The sequence below is a fragment of the Narcine bancroftii genome, chromosome 2 (genome assembly GCF_036971445.1).
Source record: "Narcine bancroftii isolate sNarBan1 chromosome 2, sNarBan1.hap1, whole genome shotgun sequence".
In the NCBI taxonomy this organism is placed as follows: domain Eukaryota; kingdom Metazoa; phylum Chordata; class Chondrichthyes; order Torpediniformes; family Narcinidae; genus Narcine; species Narcine bancroftii.
The window spans coordinates 103751066-103764420 of record NC_091470.1 but is presented as its reverse complement, the minus strand read 5'-3'; the positions used below and the strand labels follow the sequence as shown (position 1 = coordinate 103764420).

General features: G+C 45.0%; 1 protein-coding gene across 1 annotated transcript in view; it reads left to right on the top strand.

Annotated features, from left to right (window-relative positions):
- LOC138752915 (zinc finger matrin-type protein 4-like) overlaps window positions 1–5277 on the top strand; it is a 148800-nt gene extending 143523 nt beyond the window's left edge. Inside the window, 2 exon segments of the mRNA XM_069915528.1 lie at window positions 4711–4811; window positions 5104–5277. Of these exon segments, the coding sequence (XP_069771629.1) occupies window positions 4711–4811; window positions 5104–5277 (275 nt within the window).
- The last annotated feature ends 8078 nt before the right edge of the window (window positions 5278–13355 follow it).

Below are 13355 nucleotides of genomic sequence, written 5' to 3'. Positions count from 1 at the left end.
CTATTGTGTTTCATGTATGGCTCCCATATTTGTTCGAATATTGTGATGTTATTTCTTAAATTATATGTATAGCATCTTGAGATCATTTGTTTACAAAATTACACGGGTAAATGCAAGTAGGCTTTTCCACTCAAGCCTGTGGACGTGGGTTAAGAGTGAAAGGGGGGGTTTCGGGGGAACACGAGGGTAGATTTCTTAACGCTGAGAGTGGTGGGAGTGTGGAAGGAGCTGCCAGCTGAATGCAGGCTCAATTTTAACATTCAGGAAAAATTTGGGCAGGGTACATGGAGGGGAGGACTATGGAGGGCAATTTACCGGGTGCAGGACAGCGGGTTGGGCGGAATAACAGTTCTGTACAGATTAGAAGGGCCCCTGCTCTGTGCTGTAATGTTCTATGCCTCCACCTTTACAAACGTGGTGTAAAAATTCCCGGAAGCACAGGATTTCTGCAGCTCAAAAGAAGGCTATTCAGCCCATTGAGTGGAAGTCAGTCCCTTGGAGGTGGGGGGGAACCCTGTCAGTCCCATTCTCCCCATGTCCCCCCTGTATTATTTACCCATGGGGGTCTGTCCGTTTCCCTTTGGAAAACCCTGATGCCACCATCCTTCTTGATTGGAACCAGAGAGATTTTCTCACTTCCGAATCAGAAACGGAATTCATTATCAAGAACGTATCATGAAATTTGTTGATAATGCGGCCACATTACAAGTGCTAATACCACTACAAATCATGTTTTAAAAAATAAATAAAATGGTGGAAAAAGAAGTGCAAGTGAGGTGGTGTGTGTAGTTCATTGTCCATTCAGGAGAGGAAGAAGCTGTGTTTTGTACCATTAGATGTTTGTCTTCATGCTCCTATACATCCTTCCTGATGTGGTGGGCGAGGCCTGGGTGGTGGAGATCCTTGAGGATGGAGGCTGTTTTCTAAAGACACCGCCTCATGTGGATGTCGACGATGGAATGAAGACTGGTGCTCGTGATGGCGCTGGCCGAGATCACAACTCTCTGGAGCTTTTTCTTGTCCTGTGTATTGGCACCTCCATACCAGGCAGTGATGCAAGCAGACAGAACGCTCCCCACACTACACCAGGTTCTTCAGTGACATAGCAAATCTCCTCAAACTCCTCACTGAGTAGAGCCACTGGCGAGCCTTTTACGTGACCACGTCGACCTGGAGGCCCCCAGGACAGATCTTAGGAGATGTTGACACCCAAGAACTTGAAGTTGTTAATCCGTTCCACTGCTGATCCCTTGAGGAGGACTAGTTTATGTTCTCCTGGTTTGTCCTCAATCAATACCTTAGTTTTATTAACAATGAGTGCAAGGCCACTCAATGGGCTGATCCATCCCCCTCCTGTACGCTTCCTCATTGCCAACTGTGATTCTGCCGACAACCGTGGTGTCATCAGCAAATTTGTGGATGGCAATTGAATTGTGCCTGGCCACACAGTCATGGGTGTAGAGAGAGTAGAGCAATGGGCTAAGCACACGCCCTTGAGGTGTGTCTTTGTTGAAGACCAAACAGACTGCAGCTGCTGGACTCTGGAACAGAAAACATTGTTGCTATTGTGTCTCACCCCAAATTGGCGACATGCGTCCTCTGCATCCACAGATGCTGCTTGACCCACTTAGTTCGAACTGCGTTTTTGTTCTGTATTTCTTCATAAGCGCTTCCGCAGGTGTCACGGTTAGCGCAACCCAGATACAGCGCCGGCGTCCCGGGTTCAAATCCAGCTCTGTCTGTAAGGAGTTTGTACGTTCTCCCCGTGTCACTTTGGGTTTCCTCCAGGTGCTCCGGTTTCCTCCCACTCTTCAAAACTGTACAATCTTGTAGGTCAATTGGGTGTAACTGGGCGACAGGGCCTCATGGACCAGCAGGGTGAGTAACCCTGCTATATGTCTAAACATTTAAAAAATCTCAAAATATTTCCGCAGCATTGATTATCTTGTGCCTAGTTTGGCCCTCACTCACTCTCAAATCCTCTCCTGCCTCTGGAATTTGTCTTGGCTGGTTTATGATCTCCTCAGTCACTGTTTCCGACTGTGGTTTGCTGCCAGAACTGTGGCTCCTTGTCAAACACCCTGGCTTTGTTTGATAATACGCAGGCGCTACCTGAATGCATGGTACCGTTGTTGGGAGGTGTAACACCTCGAGTCCAACTGCCAATCTGGAGGTCATTGTCTCTGATCAGAAGCACAGGTGGCACATTTACAGTCTAAATGTCTGAAATTCACTCTGGAACATTGTGTATTTCAGTGCCAAAATAATTTTGTAACATCTAATGAATATTTATAGCTTGACTGAGTAAATTTGAAGCAATATTTCACTTTAAATTGCCTTCAAATATGAATTGTAACTTCAGTAGACCATCACAAGGCAGTGTTCTCATCAAATAAAATTCACACATAAAAATTAATTAACATGCATGACGTGCGCTCTGTGTTAACTAGCGGTTGGATTATCACTTCCCCTTCATTTTATGTGCTGTTCATTATCATTCATTGACCAGCACAAAGCTTCATTGCTCCTGTTATTTCCCTGACCTTACCAGCCCCGAGCCTGCACCAGATCCCCTCGTTCACCAGCATCATCAGAACATTTCTCTCAGCTTCCAAGGCAGCCTGTTTTCACAGTTAAACTATCCATAAAACCTCAGCAGAGCATCAAAGCAGCTGTAAAAAAAATACCAAGTGCTGGAGGAACTCAGAAGACCAGGATGGAGTGTAAAAGGGAGACAATGGGGCAAGACGATGAGATGAGACACTGAGTCGATGAGACAAGATGACAAAACAAGATGAAACGATGAGATGATGAGATGAGACGATGAGACAAGACGAAACGATGAGACGAGATGATGATATAAGATGCTGAGATGAGATGAAACAATGAGACGAGTCGATGATATCAGACGCTGAGATTAGATGAAACAAAGAGACGAGCCGATGAGACAATGAGATGAGACAATGAGATGAGATGATGAGATGATGAAACAAGACGATGAGACGGTTAGAGGAGACAATGAGATGAGATGATGGCACAAGACGATGAGATGAGATGAGACGATGAGATGCTGAGACGATTGGAGGAGACGATGAGGTGATTAGTGGAGACAATGAGATGAGACGAGACGATGAAACAATTAGACGAGACGTTAAGATGAGATGATGAGACGATTAGAGGAGATGAGAGCAGACAATGAGATGAGAGTTTTTGCCTGGACAATGTACAGTTGCAGCAAAGTTCATACTTGCAGCAGCCAAACAGGTTGATAATGCACAATATGGCCATGTGACAGATAAAGAGGTGATAAACATAGAAGGATAGATAAATATTCACAGTTGCAGTCAGTGCAAGAAGGAAGTAACAGTTCAATAATCCAGAAAGATCTTTTGGTGGTCCCGGAGTAGGCTAGAGTAGTACGGGGAGGTTCAAGAGCCTGATAACTGTTCTTGAACCTAGAAGTGTCGGGCTTCAGCCTCCTGTACCTTCTGCCCAAAGGTAGCAGTGAGAAGAGGTTGTGACCAGGGTAATTGTGCTCCTTTATGATGTTGGTTTCCTTCTTGAGGCAGTGTCTCACTTGGATGTCTGCAATGAATGGGAGGTGGACCTGAATAGACTTGCTAATTCTGCAGCTTTCTGTATTCCAGGTCTTAATGAAACCTATGGGATATTCCAGAGAGGCAGGGGAATGGATTGAGGCAGGAACACACAAGTGAGTGGTTGTTCAGCACAGGACTGAGATGATCAATTGAGTAACTTTGAACAGATGCACCAAGCATGGGTTGGAAAGGGCAGAGACAGTGGAAATGCCTGGCCTGTATCTCCTCTCTGTCCGTCGCAATAGTGTGGATCTCCCAGTGGCCACCAATTTCAATTCCCCATCCCATTCCCTTGCTGACATGTCTGTCCATGGTTTCATGCACCCCCCAGACTAAGACCACCCACAAAATTGAAGAAATAATCCATCTGGGCACCCTCCAACTAGATAGCAAACCTCCAGTTTCTGTTGAACCCCCCCCCTCCCCTTCTTCCTCCTTTCGCCTATCCCCCAGCGCTCTCTCTCTCTCTCTCTCTCTCTCTCTCTCTCCACCCTCTTCTCCCTCTTTCACAAAGCCTAAACAAATTCTCACCTTTCCTCTCATCATATCCAATTAACACCTTTTGTTAGTCTAGACTCCTCCCCCTCCCATTCTTCAGACTTCCAGTTCTTTCCTTGTACCTTGACTGGAAGGTCTTGTAACAGCCCTGATTTACAAACAAATAAAGAATACACTTACTGGTTTCTTTCAGCGCACCATGAAGTTGGCTTTCTACTAGACACAAAATTGCATTCTTCAACTCCCCAAACACGACCCAGCTAACCCCCATTCCTCTGACATCATCGGCTCACTGAGATCCTGGCCCTCTCACACTCCTCCCAACATCAGTAAGTACGTGGCCATGACAGACTCAGGCCCAAAACGTTGGTAACTTATCCTTACCTCCTATGGACACTGAGAAACCAGCTGAGTTCCTCAGCATTTCTTGTGTGCTTTTACTGTGTCTCCAAAGCTGCTTAACCATATAACATTTACAGTACAGACGCAGGCCATCTTGCCTGTGAAAAGGATTGCATGCAAGATTCTGAGAACGTAGAGTGGAAGCAGCGAAGGTCAGAATGTTTTGATTATCAGCTGGGTAACGATTTGATCAGGCTATTTTCTCTTGCAGCACTTAAACGCAGTTACACCTGCAGTTTGTGCCACGTGGTCCTGAATTCCATAGAACAATACCACGCCCATCTCCAGGGGTCCAAACATCAGACCAAGTAAGTAGCCTCACCTCCCTTCGTTTATCCATCCCAAGCCCACTGCTGGTCCCACGAGGAAAGAATGGGGGTTAGGAGAACAAGCGATGCAGCCAGTAGAGCCTCAGAGGGTCAGGTTCAATCCTGACTTCGGGCACCATATGTGTGGACCCCATGGCTTTCAGCCAGGCAGTGGCGTGGCCTTCCAAAGTTGGGCAGGTGGATTGGTGAAATGACTGGTGTAAATTGGTCATAGTGTGCTGGAGTGCAGGGGGGGCGCGGAGTTGATGAGATCATGTGAAAGCCGGCATGCTCAGGGCATCGCTGTTACAGTGCCCCCGATCTCCACTGTCTGTGAGGAGTTTGTGCGCTCCCACCAGACTAAACATGTCCGGGTTACAGACATTGTAGCACCGATGAGCAAAGCATACCACCCAACAACACCCCCATCCCCGACCCACAAGATTCTACCATTCACCAACACACTTTGACTAACTTACACTTGCCAATTCACCGATCAACCTACGTGTCTTTGGCTCATCTGCAGAAGCTGGGGCTGAGTGCTGGGAGAAAGTCAGCAGGTCGTGCACCATCCGAGGTAAGGCTCAGCCCCAAAATGTTGGTTCCCCTTTCCTTCCTATGGATGCTGCATCTCTGCAGAGTTTCTTCTGCACCAGCTCCGTGTGACCTGTGCGGGTTTCCCCCATGTTCCAAAGACATACTGGGCTAGTAGGTTAATTGGTCACGTGGGTGTGATTGAGTGGTGCAAGTTTGGTGGCCAGAAGGACTGATTACTCTCCTGCATCTCTGTAATTTTTACAAAGAATTTTAAAAAGCAGAATGAATGTGAACAGGTCCTTGATGCTCAGCCCAGACTCAGTGAGCTGAATGACCTGTTTCCACGATGTATTTCACAATGGCTCCAACTCATTTTTTGGGTCAAGGTGTTGGATCTGGAGATGATTTTGTCTCAAAGGTTCTTTGGAAGTCAAGAATGAGATGAAAGTCTTATGGTAACAGCCGCTTTATCAGAAGTTCATTCTCAGACAGGATCAACCCGTGTGGCTGCAGCAAGTGACAAAATCCATAGCCCGGTAAGCAACAAAAGGAAATCGTCATGGTTAGCTCAACGCTATTACAGCACCAGCGACCCGGGTTCAAATCCAGCGCTGTCTGTAAGGAGTGTTCACTCCGTGTCTGCGTGGGTTTCCACCCACATGCGGGGATTGGTAGATTAATTGAGTGTAATTGGATGGCACGGGTTTTGTGGGCTGGAAGGACCTTCTGCCATGTGGTGTCATTAAAATTAAAAGTTCATTCTTTCCATACTTTAAACCGGCTTAGATGAGAAATACTCAAAGTTGCTGGAGAAACGTAGGAGGTCACATAGCGTCCATAGGATCCCTCTTACCTGTTACCTTGTGCTCGTCCCCCCCATCCCTTCCTCCCTCTGATCCTCTCCTACCCCACCTTTTTGTTCGGTCACCTGCCGCCTTTTTTTTGTTGCCCGTACCCTGACGAAGGGTTCAGGCCCGAAACGTTGGCTGCCCTTCACCTCCTATAGATGCTGCGTGACCTGCTGAGTATTGCATCCTTCTCCCCATCTCGTTCTGGTTGAGGTTTTGCATACTTTCGAGCATTGACACTAGAACTGATGGGTTGGGATTGAAGCATTGGTGGTTAAATCCATGGCTCACACAGTTCCAAGACCGATTGCACCGACTCAAAGTGAGTAGTAAAATATAACGCAGAGAGATGAGGACATATTTCCTTTCCCACAGGAAGTGGTTGCGATCTGGAACTCACTATCATAGCTTCTCAAGGTGGGGCGTATGTCCGACTGATGGAGACATGGGAATATATTGGTGGGGCATGGGGCTTAAGGATATTTTAGTGAAATATTTTGGGAAATAATTAAAAAGTTGGCTTGAAAAAATAAACTTGTTAGTGTGAAAGATGTGATTCGGTAACACTGTCAGTACAATGCAACTGTGGTAACTTCCAAGTAAAATCACTTTGTTCTTTTTATTTTCATAACATGTTTTTGCTCTTCCAATGTTCCTCTGTGAGCATGCGTGCTTTTCGACTGCGTGTCAGTCGCTCCAACAAAGAAGCAATTGCAGTGTCTGAAGTAACTGCTGGAGAGAGCAGATATTAATTTGCAAACTTGAAGTGGTTCTACATCAGAGAGGAGTGGCACACTCCCTGCCAATTTATGAAACAGATGGGCATTAATCTACAGGCAAATTGATTTTCAAAGAGACTTCAGAGCAGGAACATCAGCTTCTTCTCCCTGCCATCGATGGTGTGGATAATTTTCTATTGTCACTGGCATTGGACAAGAACTGGGTATTTATCAAGAGTTTTGTCTTTGCTGATGGGGTTTACAGTCAAATCTCCATTATCCGGCATTCAATCGACTGGAAACTCAAACAGGCCAAAACAAAATTGAGGAAATAAATGAATAACTAGAATTTCAAATAAATAAATAGACCCCGTGGGGGAGCACTGAGACTTTGTTGGACACGCGCAGGTATGCCCTGCTGAATGGGCAATGCTCCTCCAATGCGCACGCACATTGTTTTTGCTGTCAGAGGTGAGTCGGGTTGGGCCGAGGGTCTGACTTGGTCAATACTGAGGATCATCAAAGCGGCCGAGAAGATCACTGCGGTCTCCCTTTCTCCTGTTGATGATATTTACTGGGACCATGGCTTAAATAGGGCTCAAAATGTTAAGGAAGACACTTTCCATCCAGCACACAGTATCTTTGACCCACTACCATCAGGAGGGAGGCGCAGGAGCATCAACATCAGGGCTCCCAGGCTGGGGACTATCTTCTTCCTGCAGGCTGTGAGATTGGTGAACAGTATCCTCTATAGGACAACACTTTCCATGTTCTAATATTTTCCAATTTAAAGACACATCGTCTTCAAAGCAACGTAAGGACGATATTGTTACTCCAATAAACCAAACTTTGTAGATGCAGTTTTAAGTAGCTTTAATTCGTTGATATAAACGGATAAACATTTTGCATAACCGCATCTAGATTTTCATAATTATGAGTTACAAAGCATATTTTATAATGAATACGATATTCAACTTTAAACAGATATAAAAGAAATAAACAAAAATTAAGATGATAAGAAATGATTAGGACGAATTCAAAGAAAAGTATTTTGAGCTTACATCCCTTCCATAGTTCTCTGAAGAATGAGATGCAAACTCCGAATATGCGCGGATATTACATCATAGTAACTATGGTAACACTACAAACAATACTTATCTTAAAGGGATAGTCATAAAATTACCAAAAATCAAAAACATAAGGCTTTAACTTTTACATTCTGTAACCAAGTAAATCATCCCAAAGCATATTTTTGATGATGTCTTTATGTATAAATGTGATTATTAAATGTGCTGTTTATTGCATGGGTACTGTGGACCAGAGGATGTTGCAGTCAGATGATAATAAACTTGAACTTGAAGATGAATAGTTATAGATTAGTTTAATCACCCAGTTCACTAGCTGCCACGGTGGAATTGGGACTGGTGACTCTAGCTCAAAAACTAGACATCTAGTAACCTGGTCAGTGCCCCACCGTACTTTGAGCGCACATCGTGATGTTTTTAATTATTTTAAATTGTGTTAATTCCACTTTAAGGGTTCCTCATAACTAAAAACTTGGAGGGCTACGACTTGGTTGTCCGTCGTAGGATACCTCAGTGGTTTTATGGATGGGGCTTGTCCCGATTATGTCACCGGCTTTGGTACCACACAAGCCCCCATTTACCGGGGGTGAAGATGCCTCCATTTATTATCAGAAGGTTGACAGATTATGGCAAAAGGAGATATAATGAGACCTGAATGTCAGGTGGCATCAGTCAGTGAAAGTCAGGAATGCAGGCGGTGATGAAAGCAAATGGCTCATTGGCCTTTACTGCGAGAGGTTTAGTATATAGAGGCATGGAGCTCATACTGCAGTTGTGAGGCCACATCTTTAGTACTATGCGCATATTTGGTTTCTTAATCTAAGGATAGACATTCTTGCATTGAAAAATGTAAAAACACACAGAAATGCCGGAGGAACTCAGCCGGTCTCACAACGGCCACAGGGGGTAAAGATATATTACTGACGTTTCGGGCTTGAGCCCTTCTTCCGGGTATAAGCCAGATGCAGGTGGGCAACTGGGGAGAGAAAGGGGGAAGAATGGGAGGGGGGATAGTCCTCACCAACAGACAAAAGGTGTTAATTGGGTATGATAACAAGAAAGGTGAGAATTGATTTTGGCTCTGTGAAAGGAGACAGAGGAAAAAGGGGAGAAAGAGAGAGAGAGAGAGAGAGAGAGAGAGAGATTGGAAAGGAGATAGGGGAAAGGAGAAAGAGGGCCGGGGGTTAACAGAAATTGGAAAAATCGATGGTCATGCCATCCGGTTGGAGGATGCCAAGATGGATGATGAGGTGTTGTTCCTCCAGTTTGCAGGTGGTCTCAGTCTGGCAGTGCATGAGACCATGGACAGAGATGCCTTCCAGGGAATGGGAGGGGGAATTGAAATAGATGGGATCCACGCTTTTGCGGCGGGCAGAGCTGGGGTGCCCAATGAAGTAATTTCCCGGTCTGCGCCCATTTTCAACAGAGTAGAGGAGACCACGTCCAATAGACTGAACCAGAAGGTTCACCAGACTGATCCCTGGGACAGCAGGGCTGATGTGAGAAGAACAACTGGATAGATCTGGGATATATTCATTGCAATTTAGAACCATGAGGGGGGAAAACTCATTGAAATGTATCAAATTCTGACAGGACAAGATAGGTTCAATGCAGGACAAATATTCACCATGTTGAGGAAGCCCAGAACAAGAGGTTGTAGTCAAAGAAGAAGAGGAGAAACATCTTCACTCAGAGAGTTGTGAACTTGTGGAACTCCCTTGTCAAGGTTGGATCGTTAGATATATTCAAAAGGGGTTGGATGTGGCCCTCATGGCCAAAGGGATCAAGGCGTTTGGAGAGAAAGTAGGAATAGGAGACTGAGGACATGCGGTCAACCATGATGGTCTTGACTGGATGCGGATTAGAAGACCATCCCAGTGGCCAACCACTTCAATTCCACATGCCATTGCCACCAGCGACGTATCTATGCCTAATATTCCATTGGAGTGAGCAAACAGTGGGTTCACGGACATGAGGGGCATAAGAAGCATTATGGCAGGGGTGGCCAATGCATCAAAATAAACGGCGACAAGGCAGTCCCGCAAAGTGGCCACCATGTTGTATTTGGTGTTATATAATTAAGAACGAATGCCAGGATGAGTGTACCAGGAGTGGAAGAAACAGGTGTGCGTTCCTTGTATGTCCGGGGTGGCAGCGGCAGTACTTAGCAGGGTGGGGGAATCCTCCCTTCAAGTTGTGCCCCTTCAAATAGTGCTCCACCCTTCAAGTGGCATGTGCCACGCCTGCCATACCCTAATTACGCCCCTGGTTACCACACTGACATGTCAGTGCATGGTCTGATGCACTGCTGAGTTGAGGCCACCTGAAAATAGGAGGAACAACATCTTAAATTCCATCACAGTAGGGTCCAACCAGAAGGCATCAATATTGACCTCCAATTTCCATTCCTGTCTCTCTCTTTCCCAATCCCGTTCCTTTCCTCTAGCTTCCCAATCCCATCCTGTCATTTTCTTGGAGAGAGCAACCTTTCCCCCCATCACTTCTCAGCTTCTTTCTCTTCTACCTTCCCCCCCTCATCACCTCTTACCTGTTAGCCTGTGCTCCTCCCCCCTCCCTTTTTATCCAGGCATCTGCCTGATTTTCAGCTCTCCTGGTGAAGGATCCAGGCCCAAAACATTGACTGCCTTTTGCATCCTGTGGATGCTGTGTGACCTGTTGAGTTCCTCCAGTTCTTCACTTTATTGCAGTGGTTCTCAACCATTTTATTTCCACTTTAAGTAATCCCTATGCCATCGGTGCTCTGTGATTAGTAAAGGATTGCTTAAGGTGGTATGTGGGTGGAAAGAAAATGGTTGAAAACTACTATTTTAATCGTCCCCAAATTACTCATGTGCATGGTTTCATAACTCCAAAGGAAATGGGCCAATGAGAATTTTTCTCAAGCAAAATATTTCAGTAACAATTGGGTCTGGAGCAGTGGTTCTCAACCTTCCCTTCCCACTCACATCCCACCTTAAGCAATCCCTTACTAATCGCAGAACACTGATGGCATCGGGATTACTTAAAGCGGGATGTGAGTGGAGAGAAAAAGGTTGAGAACCACTGGTGTAAGGAGTTTGTACATTCTCCCCATGTCTGCATGAGCCTCCTCCGGGGGCCTTGGTCTCCTCCCATCCTTCAAAGATGTATGGGGGTGGGGGGGGGGTTGTTGTAGGTCAATTGGGGTATTTGGGCAACATGAGCTGACACTGTGCTGTAAAAAATAAAGTAAATATTAGCCCTGATGTGAGAGGTTGATATGTTCTCAGGAAGGTAATTAAAAATTAGATTTGCACTGCATAACCCTGAAATAAGCTAAAATACCTGGAGAGGTAAAACAGTTCGCTATATATTTTTACCTTTGCTACATAAAGAACACTGACCAGCTGAGTGTCACCAACATTTTGATTTTTTTCTTCAATACTTAGTTACGTCTGCAGGGTAAAATAATATCGCGGATGCAATCTAAACTATAGACATGATAAAACATGTTCTCCCATTGCAATTAGTCAGGACCAATGATCACAACATGGAGAAAACTGAGAGTGATTTAAACTGGATGAGCTCTCCTGTCTGTGAGAGGATCTTGGAGAAGGGAAGCTCAGCTCTGTCACATTTAATCTGGATGTCAGCTGTTGAAGTCACTAATCTCGTGTTTTTGGGAAGCAGGGAGAAATCTCCCTGGTTGGCTTTGCATTACCAATTATGGCCCTTGTAATTGCTTTTTAAATTTTTAATAAAATGCCTGAAGTGTTTGCATCCCTGAAAAGCTTCTTCCTTACCTGCATTTTCTGAGGAAGGCTGCATTGATTTTACTTTCATATTCCACTGGAATGAGCAAATGGTGGACGTAAGGGGTATAAGAAGCACGGCTCCATAGGGCCCTACTTCCCAGTTGTTACATGGATGGCCCCGTATAGGTTTTCAATGGGCCACTGGTCTTTTTTTTTAAGGTAGTCTAAAGTGAGTGCTTGCAATAAAGTAGTGGTTCTCAACCTTTTTCTTTCCACTCACATACCACTTTAAGCAATCCCTATGCCATCGGTGCTCTCTGAGTCAATTAGGGGCGATTAAAAGAGTGATTTTAGAACTTTCGACTCACATCCCACCTGAAGCAATCCCTTAGAATCCGACCACCCAAAACAGAGCACCGATGGCATAGGGATTACTTAAAGTGGAAAGAAAATGGTTGAGAATCACTGGGCTGGATGGTTTGGGTCTGTATTCCTTGGAGTTTAGAAGAACTTTTACTCCCCCATCAACTCAATTATTCTTTTCGCCATTTTAGTTTTTTTAACAATTTTTGGAGATTTATCCAATAATGGATCCATGCAACAATTAAAGTCCCCTCCTACTATAATATTCTCATTTGATTCATTCAAATTAAAAAATGCATCAGTAACAAATTCTACATCATCTTCGTTCAGTGCATATAGATTCATCAAAGTCCATGCTTCTGAAAATATTTTACAATTAACCTTTAAAACTCTACCTACATTAGCTGAAAAAGATTCCAAAGTAAAAGGGCACATTTTTATGTATCAAAATTGCTACTCCTCGAGCTTTGGAATCAATTGAAGATGCTTTCACATGCCCAACCCAATCCTGTTTCAACTTCAAGTGTTCTTTCTCAGTCAAATGAGATTCTTGTAAAAATACCATGTCAACTTTCATCTTCTTGATGTAATCCAACACGTTTCCTTTTTATCGGGTGATTAAGCCCATTAACATTATATTTTGCAAAATTCAAATTACTCATTATTTCCAGAGGTGACCTTTTTCAAACATATTGGGGCTTGACAGGGTATATGTTAAGATGTTGAATAAATTCAGGGCAGAACAGTTAGTGCAACACTCTACAGTGCCAGAAACCCAGGTGCAAATCTGCCACTGTCTTTCAAGAATTTGTACGTTCTCCTCATAACTGTGTCGATTTCCTCCAGGTGCTCCGGTTTCCTCCCACCGTTCAAAACATATGGGGACGTAGGTCATTGGGGAGCAATTGGGCAACACCGTCACTGTTACAGTGCTGTATGTCTCAAGGGTAGCACGGTGAGCATAAAGGTTAGCGGCACTGGTGTAGCTGAGGGAGGGAAACAAACGCACATTTTTTCAAAAGTGGCACCTTCCCCCCACCCCAGTCAGACGCTCTGCTCCAACACCACCACCCCCTTTTCCCCACTCCAACCCACACATCCCCCCTTCTGCTCCTGCGGCTGCCATTCAACCACTTGCTCTCCATCTGGCATGTGTCGTGGCGCCTTTTATTTGTGCTCGCTCCCTCTAACCTGGCTGCACCCTTGAATAGGGCATTACAGCACCAGCAATCCGGGTTCAAATCCAGTGCTGTCTGTATGTT